The following is a 12582-nucleotide window of genomic DNA, read 5'->3' on the forward strand; positions in this document are numbered from 1 at the left end:
GGCCAACGAGTCATCCTCAGCCCACAGGCATCACTCGATGTGCATATGGAGGGCCATGTGGTCAGCACATTGCTCTCCCAGCTGTTTTGTCAGTTTACAAGACTGAAGCTGCTACTTCTCAATCAAGTAGTTCCTCAGTTTGCCTCCCAATGGCTGAGTGCACTCCGCTCGCAACAGTGCTTGACAGACTGGATGGTCACCTACCCATGTGCTAGCCCAGCCTGACAGCACTCAACTTCAGTGATCTGACAGGAGCTGGTGTTACCAATGTGGCAAGGCTGTTCGTACAACAATCTCTAACCAAAGACAATCTCAGCATGGTACTAATATCATTGGTACATGAAAGCGCACACACGAGGTGTTGCAAGCTGACAGTGAGAGGCACCGGGCATGATTAATTGCAAAAGTATGTGTGCAACTTAGTATGTGAACTCCACGGTGGTAAAATGTTAGTCAAGGCATTGAGAAGAATACAGCAGTTATTTGCAGAGAGTTTCAAAAGTATTAATAGAAGAAGAGTACTGTGTAGTCAGATGTCTTTAATCCTGCTCATAAATGGATGGAAGAGCCTGCTGCCTACAACTACTGTCATCAAATCATCATACCACACCTAAAGCAACTGCACTTCAGACTAAGACTGTGCCATTTCACAAATCTAGAAATCAATGTATTACAATCAGCAACTGAACATTATAGATATTGTGTTAACTTCAAATTTTGTCAGTGTCAATAACTATCCCAATTAATCACTACCAGTACTAGGGTCCTGCTCTATTCATTAAAGTAACTGAATGTAACTTAAATGAAAAATCCTCAAACTTTAATTTTATGTAGGAACCAGACAGTAATCAAATTTTGTTAGCTCAGTGAAAAGTGAAATTTTACAGTTTAATAGGTGGTGTTGATTAACTTTTAAAATTTAACTACTTTCATTATCTTTTTTGAGAATGAGACTTATTAATTATTTAAAGTCTGTCTGGTAAAACTGTAGTACATAAATTATTTCAATAGTATTTATTTAAGTGATTTGTAAAATTTGTTAAAAATGCTAATTCACTTACAGTTTGTGCACTATTGGTCAAAACTGCACAGTATTCTTGAAAACTAATTTTATCAACACACTTTTTAACAGCATTACAAATATTGAAACCTGTTGTTCTGAGCAACAGAATTATAGTGAATAAATCTTCGGGTACTGTAGACAAACAAGTGAACAGTAGGTTGTGGCAGTGCTGTAACAGCACTGCAGGTAGGATTTTCATTAGGCTGGATTCCATTAGGAATCATCATGGTCAACGACTATGAAATGATTATAATCAGAGATGAACACAGCATACAATCATGTATCAACACAGACTGATATGCAACTGATTAAAAACACCGCAGATGTTGAGATGAAGGGGGAGGCACTTGCTGGAGGGGTATGATATGAAGGCCTGGCCTTACCAGGCCAAGTGCAATCAACAGTTTTTCACTCTCTCTCCTTGAGAGTGGAATAGGAAAGGATATGATTAGTAGTGAAACATGGTTCCCTCTGCCATAAGCCATAAGGTGACTTGTAGATTATGTATGCAGATACCCTTGTGGAACACCAAAGTGCAAGGCCTGTCTGATACATCCACCCAGCACATCCTCCTCCGTTCCTGTAGCAGTCATATCCCATCCCATCACAGGCAAGGCTACCTGTGAAGACAGTTATGTTACACACCAGCTTCGCTGTAATCTCTGCACAGCATTTTATGTGGACAGGACCACCACCTAGCTGTCCACCCAAATGAATGGCCACCACCTAACTGTGACTAAGAGCATTGATTTCAACACATGTCAACTGGATCCTTCTGCACAACCGATTATGTAGATGGCAGTTGTCCCTGCAAGACAGCCTTCAGTCCCATATTCCTCTTGGCCTCTGCCCTCATTCACCCTACAATTGCCCCCTAACTTCACTCATCCTGTACCCACACCTTCTTTTCCCAACCCTCTACTCCTGCACAGCACATCACTCTATGCCCGCAGCCAGACGGAGCTCAACAGTACCACATTCCTACCTGCTGTCTCTCTCCCAGCTGTCAGCCATGCTTCCCAACACTCCTGCACCCCCTCCCCACCATTTCACCCCTTGCCCACTCAAACCATGTAAGACAAAGCATAAGGCTATAGATAGCCCAAAGCTGAATGAAACGGGTTTGGCTGTCAAGAGTGCAATGTGTGTAGCCTTCAGTGACTACTGCAGCGGAATATAGTCAAAAGATATTTCACAGAAACCAAAGAAATTCTGGTCATATGTAAAGGCTGTTACTGGCATCAAAGTCAATGTCCGGTCACACATAGATGAGACGAGGATGAAAATTGAGGGTGTCAGAGCAAAATCTAAAATGCTTAACTCGGTTTTTAAATGTTCCTTCACAAATGAAAAGCCTGGAGATAAAACTGAACAAAGCTCCAGGGCCTCATGGAATCCCCATCATATTTTATACTGAGTTTGTAGCTGACTAAGCCTCTATTCTAACTATAATCTATTGTAGATCCCTCGACCAAAAACCCACGCTCAGTTGTTGGAAGAAAGCACAGATCATACTCATCTTCAACAAGGGTAGTAAAAGTGATTCACACAACGGACACCCAATACTATTGACTATGATTTGTTGTAGAATCTTAGAACACTCACTGAGTCAAACATAATGAGGTCCTCTGTGCCAACCAGCATGAGTTTTAAAAACACTGATCATGTGACACCATACCTGCAGTCTTCTCACATGACACACAGAAAGCCATGACTTAAGGCAGGCAGGTAGATGCAGTATTTCCTTATTTCCAAAAAGTATTTGACTCAGTACCCCACCTATATTTATTTTTGAAAGTACATTAGTATGTGGTATCAAACGAGATTTGGGACTCGACTGAGGATTTTTCTGTGGGAAGAGCACAGCAAGTTATCTTGGATGGAGAGTCAACAACCGGTGTAGAAGTTACTTCAGTTGGGGAAGTCTGTTGTTTATTAATTACACTGTTGACAATATTAATAATAACAGCAGACTTCTGAGAGATGATGCAGTTATCTACAATGAAGAACCAAAGAAACTGGTACACCTGCCTAATATTGTGTAGAGTGCTGCAAGCATGCAGAAGTGCCACAACATGACGTGGCACAGACTCCACTAATGTCTGAAGTACAGTAGAGTCTCGATAGTTTGAGATGAACGGGACCAGAACCACCTCGAACTATCAAGAACTCTGACTATCGAAATTTAAATGCAAAAAAGAAATACTATGATTTTGTAAGTAATACACGTCAAAATAAGAACTTTATTAAAATAAAAGTATTTACACATGCATTTGCATTTGCAAAATAACAATAATTATTTATTTAGACAAGTAATAGTGAAGTGTCTTTTGTTTGGCAAAGCTGCAATGTTTCCTCGCGGCAATGTCCCGCCATCGTCTCAGGAGCAGTAGGTCAGTTGGTGTCGCCTTAGGCTGTTGTTCCACGTAGCTTATGGCAGCCTCGAGAGCAGCGTAGCCATTGGTGTGACTCATCATCAGTGCAGCCTCTACCTCGTCATCCTCGTCACTCTCACACAGCGATTGAATGTTAACCATGTCAATTATAGAAGAGTCTGTCACTTCCAACTGTTCGTCCGAATTTAACAACTCACCCACTTCCACCTCTTCTGCCTCTTCACACCCTATCAATCTTCTGATTAAATTACACAAAGGTTGATCGTCCTCATCTGCTAAATCTTCAGTTTCTGTGTCTGGCATACTTTCCTGCAGAATTTTCCTCCATGACTTAGAAATTGTATCTGACTTTATTTCACTCCAAGTATCGCTAATCCAGTACACGACGTCCTTCAAAGTCACTTTCTTCAAAGCTTCTACAATGCTTTCGTTGTCTTCGGAATGCAGGATTGACTGTAGCAATCACCGTCGATACTTTTTTTTAGACATTCCAGAACGCTCTGATCCATGGGCTGAATGAGACAGGTAACGTTTGGTGGGAAAAACAAGGCGCGGATACCATCGCATTGCAGTTCTCCTGCACCTGGATGTGAGAACGCATTATCCATGAGCAAAATTGCTTTGCATAGCAGTCCCCTTTCTTTTAAAAAATTCTTGCAGTCAGGTACAAACGAGTTAAAAAACCAGTTCTTGAAGAATTCCTGGTTCATCCAGGCATTATTCTGATGTAAATAGACAACCGGAAGAGCTGAGATGGATACATTCTTGAATGCTCTTGGCTTGGCAGACTTCCCAATCACAACTAGTTTTAGTTTGTGGTTTCCAGTTGCATTTGAAACTGCCATAACTGTGAGCCACTCTTTGCTTTTTTGTGCCTAGAAGCACTTTTTTCTTCACAGGAAGCAAGTGTTCTTGCTGGTAACATTTTAAAATTTAGCCCAGTTTCGTCACAGTTATATATTTGTTCAATAGACAAATTTTCGTCAGTTATGATTTTTTTTTTTTTTAAACTCGACCATAAATTTTGAAACGGCCTGACTGTCACCAGAGTTTTTCTCCACATATGTCTACCTGACGCACTCCATACCTCTTCTTCCACTTGTCGAGCCAGTCCACACTAGCGGTGAAATTGTCATCTCCTTCCTGCAGCTGGTTTCTGAAAAACAAAGCTTTTTCCTGCAAGATTGGGCCAGAAATCGGAGCACCCTTCTGTCTCTGTTGGGTAAACCACATGAACAATCCCTCACTTGTTTTTTTGAAGTCTGACTTCTTTATACTTCTTCGACTGAGTGATTCATGTGAGCATTTCTGTGAAGAAAACTGTTCCAATTTAAGTCGGTTTCTTCGCCAGTCACCAACAGTAACTTCACCGAGACCATATTCAAGAGCAAGATTTTTTATTGTTTCTCCTATGTCAAGTCGTCTTAGTGCTTCAAATTTTAGATGCAAAGGCACAAATTTCCTCTTATTTGTTACAGCACTCATCTTTGTAAGGTGTACAACAGAACACACAGTCAACAAACAAAACAAAACAACACACAACACTTTACAGTACAGGTACTGGGAACTACAGCAGCGTATGAACTCCCCAATTTTGATCGGTAGCAGCTGGCAGCAGTCGGGGTATTTCGTGCCATACTGACAACAGATGTTCGTGCAACAGGGCAGCGAGCTAATCGTCTGTGTTGATTGCATTGTTGTCTGTTTTGTCACTGAGCTGTACTCTCCCTATCTATCTTTTGCAATGATGTTTTCATTATTTATCATGTCAGTAAAAAAAAAAAGAAAGTAGATTGTTGCACCTTTTTTTTTTTAAGAGGCTCGGATTATTGGAAACTCAAACTATTGAGACTCTACTGTAGTGCTGTCCAGAAATCAATGAGAGCACAAAGGAATGGAGATCTCTTCTGAACAGCACGTTGCAAGGCATCCCAGATGCTAAATAATGTTCATGTCTGGGGAGTTTGGTGGCCAGAAGAAGTGTTTAAACTCAGAAGTGTGTTCCTGGACCACTCTGTAGCAATTCTGGACATGTGGATGTTGCATTGTCCTGCTGGAATTGCTGAAGTCCATGAGAATGCACAATGGACACGAATGGATGCAGGTGATCAGACTGGATGCTTATGTACGTGTCATCTGTCAGAGTCGTATCTATATGTATCTGGGGTCCCATACCACTCCAACTGCACATCCCCCACACCATTACAGGGCCTCCACCATCTTGAACAGTCCCCTGCTAACATGCAGAGTCCATGGATTCATGAGGTTGTGTCTCCATAGCCGCTTAATACAATTTGAAACAAGACTCATCAGACCAGGTGACAGGTTTCCAGTTATCAGCAGTCCAATGTTGGTGTTGATGGGCCCAGACAAGGTGTAAAGCTTTGTGTCTTTCAGTCATCAAGGGTACATGAGTGGGCCTTTGGCTCCAAAAGCCCATATTGATGATGTTTCTTCGAATGGTTCGCATGCTAACATTTGTTGATGGCCCAACATTGAAATCTGCAGCAATTTTCAGAAGGGGTGCACTTCCGTCATGTTGAATCATTCTCTTGTCATCGTTGGTTCTTTTCTTGCAGGATCTTTTTCCGGCTGCAGCGATGTCGGGGATTTGATATTTTACCGCATTCCTGATATTCACAGTGCACTCATGTAATGGTTGTACAGGAAAATGCCAACTTCTTCATTACCTTGGAGATGCTGTGTCCCATTGCTCGTGTGCCGACTATAACACCATGTTCAAACCCATTTCAATCTTGATAACCTGCTATAGTAGCAGCAGTAACCGATCTAACAACTGCGCCAAACACTTGTCTTATATAAGCATTGCCAATGGCAATGCTGTATTCTGCCTGTTTACATATCTCTGTATTTGAATATGCATGCCTATACCAGTTTCTTTGGCATTTCAGTGTATAATGAAATGCTGTCTGTAAGAAGCTGCATATATATTCATTCAGATCTTGATAAGATTTCAAAATGATGCAAAGAATGGCAACTCGCTTTAAATGTTCATAAATGTAAAATGGTGCGTTTCACAAAACGAATCGGTCTACACATACAAATACTTGAGTGAAACATTTTGTAGGGACATGAGCATTCTACAAAGGAGATTGCTTACAAATCACTTGTGCGACCCATCCTAGAATATTGCTCAAGTGTGTGTGACCAGTACCGAATAGGACTGATGGTGGATGTTGAATGGGTACAAAGAAGAGCATTATGAATGGTCATAGGTTCATTTGACGTATGAGAGAGTGACGTTAAGTTGCTGAAAGGAATGAACTGGCACATGATTGAAGACAGACAGAAACTATCCCACGAAAATCCATTTCGCATTTTTCTAGAACCAAATTTAAGTGACAAATCTAGGAATCTTGAGTCGCAGATAGGCACAACAAAAAGACTGTCACAAATTAGCTTTCAATCAGTAAGGCCTTCGTCAAATTTAGATAACACACACACTCATACACACTCACTTGCGTTTGTTTGAGTGAGTGTGTGTGTGTGTGTGTGTGTGTGTGTGTGTGTCTCTCGTCTAATTCTGACGAAGGCCATACTGGCCAAAATCTAATTTGTGACAGTCTTTTTGTTGTGCCTATCTGCGACTCAGCATCTCCGCTATATGGTGAGTACCAACTTCCCTTTTCACAAAATTGTTATATTCCATCCTGGATTTTCCATTGTCTGAAATCTAGGAATCTACTACAACCCCCTGTGTGCATGGATGACATACATGCCTTGATTTACTTTGGGAAGCTCCTTGACTGTCTGTGGATGTGGAACATTTCACATGTTATAATGGAATATGCTCATATTTTTATTGATATACATCTAGAAAGCTTAAACATACGTTATGTACTTATAACTTCATTATGTTATTATTTATAAATAGTTTGCTTTCTTCTGAACTAATTACTAATGAATGGGACATCAGGAGGAATTAAAACACTGGAGACAAAAACAAAGTAAAACTGAAACAATGGAAAATGTCTAAATATTCTCAGTCTAGGTAGTGTAACAGGAAGTAAAAACAATATGTTATTGACAGACAGGTAGTATAATACAATTGTGGTTGATAATGATATGCATGTGGGTTACATATCAGTCAACAGGTGTCGTAAAACTTATTAATGATTCACACTTCAAAGTTGCGCTTGGAAACATTAAAGCATACAAAATGAATGGTAGTTAACTTCAATAGTTTTACTTAAGAAGTTAATAGCATCGTTTTTACTGAAAATCCACCCTCGTTAGCTGAGTGGTCAGCGTGGCAGAATGCCATGCCAAGGGGCCTGGGTTCGATTCCCGGCTGAGGCAGGAGATTTTTTTCTGCTCAGGGACTGGATGTTGTGTTGTCCTCATCATTTCATCCCCATCTCTGACACACAAGTCGCCCAATGTGGCATCGAATGCAATAAATACTTGCCCTCGGTGACCGAACTTCCCAGAATGGGGGACTCCTGGCCCACAATGCCGTACGCTCATTTCCATTCTTTTTTACTGAAAAGTTTTAGTAGTCACACCCTCAAAATCATTTTCTATGCAGAAAAGGGATAGACAAATACATCCAACTTATATTAATTAAGCATATACACACCTGCAGCTCACAAAATTTTTACAGCCATTACAGTACTAGAGTTCCATGCTGAACACACACACACACACACACACACACACACACACACATATATATATATATATATATATATATATATATATATATATATATATATATATATATATATATATATATAAGAAGAAAGAAAGATTTCTTGCAAATGTTTTGCATGCAGTTTGACTAACACGCATTTGATCCCAAAGCCATGAAGTACTCTTTTTCCAGCTTCAGTTTTCCATGCATCTTTCCTTTTAATCACTGTGTTGAAAGAAATGTTTATAAGTTACGCCAAAAACTCTATGGCATAAAAAATTAATACCTTCAACAAGTTTTGTGAGACTATCAAGAAGAACATGGTGTCGATCAATTGGTTTATTAACTCTACGCCACTGAGGGTAGTATATTTCAACCTCGAATCCTCCACCTCGAGACTGTGAACAAAAATTATTAGCATTACTATATTTTGCATGTAAGACATATAACTCTTGTTTTCAATTTCTATTTTCATAACTGAAATAAATTACTAGATATATTTAACACAGTGATTTAAATACAATCAGGTAAGTTCAAAAGATACTTTTCTATGAAAAACTATTATTATTTTGTGTAGTGGAATTTTGAAAAACATCCTTAGAAGCAAGGTGAGTCACATATCCTTGAGACTTTATAACAAGCTTTCTGGTACAAGAATGTGGTACACACAGTGTTGATATAGAAACCAGTGATTCATTTACCTATGATTATTGCTGTATAGTGTTAAACGGGTCAAGAAATTATATCCAGTCTTGAATTAAATATTAATCACCAGTTTTAAGACATTTGTAAGTGTAGTTTTAATAGATTCAAACTGTCAGTTTGTCATCTTTACAGTTATTGATTTAATGGTCACAAAGTAATGCGTACGCCACTATCAGAATAGTGGTTTTTTATTTTATTTTTATTTTAAAAATCAAAGAAATTGTAGCAGCTACATTTAACAGGTAATAATGTGCAGCTTACAAGCATTATATTGTGTCAAAGAAATTGTAACAGCTACATTTAACAGGAAATAATGTGCGGCTTACAAGCATATATCGTGTGTGTGCGTGTGTGTGTGTGTGTGTGTTTTGACAAGATTTAGTAGATATAATTCAGTACTTCTCACAGAAACTACAATTCACTACTTTGCATAGAAACAAGAATAATTCCTCATTGTTTTTGAGGTGTCAGTTTTCCCAGAGCTTCCCTACACTTCTGAGAATGAGCCACATTATTAAGCAGACCAATTACAAAAATATGGAGGGTGAGAGAAACAAACAATCAATTATCCTGTAAAAATTCGTTCTCATCTATTGAATTATGATAATTTGCCATAGTGAAATGAAGTTATGGAGTCTTGATGTTCATAAGGTAGTGTGAATTATGCTGTTATACTCTCGTATTCCTTTGGTTTTCAAATATATAGACAATATACTGAGTGACTGTCTTAAGAGTTCTCAGGTGCTTTTTCTCTTGTGTTTCTGCAGATATTAGTTGTTATGATTTTGTAATGTGTAGATGGAGTCAGTCCAAACAAGTACTGTTCATCATGTGTATCATACAACATGGAAAGAATAGCTTTGTTTGCCATTGCAAATAAAATATTTTTCAAAGTGAACTTTCACATGCCCATTTAATACATCAATTTTTTACTGCCATACAACAGCACTACTCAGTATTCTTCATGTTTTCCTGCCTGTTTCATATACATTAAACAAAATATGCACTTCACTGGGTTGGGACCACTCTATCAACTGGACACATAAATGACTTATTTTAAGACACATTTTATTTATAATGAGAAATAAACTGATGTTTACTTTATATATATTTGAACAAAAAAGGACTGCAAGAGCAGAATGGTACACACAACCAAAAGAGTTTTGCATGACCCTGGTTCCCACAACTCCTGAAGATAGACGTTGACTGTGGATATTGTATCACAGACACAGCCCCTTTGACTGTTCAGAGATTTCACTAATCCTGCCCAAAGGAGCAGCGCCTATTAGACGGATGGCGTCCAACGGCTGATCAGTTCCAGTCATTCCACCAGGAAGGAGCTACATGGCTCATGTAGTCTGTAGTTCAACCATGCCTAGATGGTCAATACCGCTGTACGATCGTGTCCGCATGGTTACTTTGTGCCAGGAAGGGCTCTCAACAAGGGAAGGAGATACAGAGAGACAGGAACTGTCAATAACATGCCTCGCTCAGGCCGCCCAACGGCTACTACTGCAGTGGATGGCTGCTACCTAAGGATGCACATCTTGTAAATGACTTCCTTCAGGATAATGACATCGTTTGACTTGAGCGGCCAGCATGTTCTCCAGACATGAACCCTATCGAACATGACAGCAATGCCACCATGTTGAATAATGCTTTTCGTGCAGCCACAGGACGTTGTGTTACGATTCAAACTGTGTGCAATAGGCTGCATGATGCGCAGCTTCACTCCCAACGTCCATGGTGAGGTCCATCTTTGCAACCACTACACCATGCAGTGCAATACAGATGGGCCCAACAACATGCTGAATGGACTGCTCAGGATTGGTATGTTCTCTTCACCAATGAGTGTCGCATATGCCTTCAACCAGAGAATCGTCGGAGGTGTGTTTGGAAGCAACCCGGTCCGCCTGAACGCCTCAGACACACTGTCCAGCAAGTGCAGCAAGGTGAAGGTTCCCTGCTCTTTTGGAGTGGCATTATGCAGGGCCAACATACGCCGCTGGTGGTCATGGAAGGCACTGTAATGGCTGTATGATACGTGAATGCCATCCTCCAACTGATATTGGTGAGGCATTCGTCTTCATGAATGACATTTTGTGCCCCCATCATGCACATCTTGTGAATGACTTCCTTCAGGATAATGACATCATTTGACTTGAGTGGCCAGCATGTTCTTCAGACATGTACCCTATCGAACATGCCTGGCATAGATTTAAAAGGGCTGTTTATGGATGACGTGACCCACCAATCACTCTGAGGGATCTACGCCGAATCGCCGTTGAGGAGTGGGACAGTGCCTTGATGAACTTGAGGATAGTATGCCACGATAAATACAGGCATGCATCAATGCAAGAGGACATGCTACTGGGTATTAGAGGTACTGGTGTCTACAGCAATCTGGACCACCACCTCTGAAGGTCTTGCTGTATGGTGATACAACATGCAATATGTCATTTTCACGAGCAATTAAAAGGGCAGAAATGATGATTATGTTGATTTCTATTTCAATTTTCTGTACAGGTTCTGGAACTCTCGGAACTGAGGTGATGCAAAACTTTTTTTGATGTGTTTTTAATGCATATTGTCTGATGAATAGTGAGACCTCACTACTTGACTTTGCTATGTCAAAGCAGTAAGAAATAGTTTTTGCAGGAAGACTGAATTTGGGTTTCATTCATCTCACATGTTTTAGTAATATGTCTACTAAAAGATATAGATCATTCTCAATTGGAATTCTGATACCCTAGAATACATCTTTATAACTTAAAAGGAACTGCCGGTAATATAAAAATAGCAGAATTAAAGAAAAGTTCATCACTGGATTGTAGAGATGAATAATTGGTTGAATAAAAAGAAGACAAATTAAAAGAATACTATATTCTATTTAAAAATAGACATTTATTTATTACAATATTTGGTATGATGCTTATAACATTCATTTGAGGTCTTCATCTCTTTGGTAATCCACTGGGCTACTATGCGTTTCAGCAGGCATAGCAAACTATTGATGCCACCCACTCTTTGGCGCATCTGGAGCAATGGCACGGCAGGCCACAGAGGATCACCGATCCAGTCGGGATGCTCACTGCAGGGCTCAAGCTGCCAGACAGTGGCATAAATGCACTTAGCATGAATCTGTCACCATGCATAACGAACACACCAGTGCCCACATATTGCCAGCGTCACCAGGTCAAACTATGGTCATCTATTCGTACTGCTATTGTGAACTGCCCAAGCTCTTCTTTGCTTGCAGTGTAACATCTACTTACTGTCCCTACATATGAAGCTACTTGTGCTGTTATTCTGTATTACTTTGTCAGTTCTGCTCTTTGGAACTGTTCTTTATACCTGTGGAAGTTGCTGTGAAATATACCTGTGTAGTGTAGTGTTGTATCTTTATTTGTGTTGCATGTCACAATGATCTCATTCCTACACTGCCTTGTATAAGCACGCACTATCAATGAGAGAGGAAGGTGATGATAGAAAAATGAATAGTGTTACAGCACTGTAGTATATTTTTTAATGTTTACAAAAATTACATGGGCAGATCAAAACACAATGTACCACCTTTTTCTGTCACCACATTATTATGGCTGGGTAACCAGAAGCTGATAAACAAATTGTCCCACAGTAATGTTAGATTATTTGAGATAAAACAGCCCTTGACGGACGTGTTGCCGAGCATGAGGTAATTCCTGTAATACAGCTGTCTATTGATGAGGAGCATGAATTGTAGTTCATTTTACTGTGGGCAAAAT

The 12582-nt window shown here is 39.9% G+C and overlaps 1 protein-coding gene across 1 annotated transcript in view; it reads right to left on the reverse strand.

Annotated features, from left to right (window-relative positions):
* LOC126458139 (myotubularin-related protein 9) overlaps positions 1-12582 on the reverse strand; it is a 120723-nt gene that overhangs the window by 37763 nt on the left and 70378 nt on the right. The window contains exon 7 of the mRNA XM_050094988.1: positions 8400-8511. Within this exon, the coding sequence (XP_049950945.1) occupies positions 8400-8511 (112 nt within the window). The remainder of the gene's footprint in view (positions 1-8399; positions 8512-12582) is intronic.

The sequence above is a fragment of the Schistocerca serialis genome, chromosome 2, assembly GCF_023864345.2.
Source record: "Schistocerca serialis cubense isolate TAMUIC-IGC-003099 chromosome 2, iqSchSeri2.2, whole genome shotgun sequence".
NCBI classification, from domain to species: Eukaryota; Metazoa; Arthropoda; class Insecta; order Orthoptera; family Acrididae; genus Schistocerca; species Schistocerca serialis.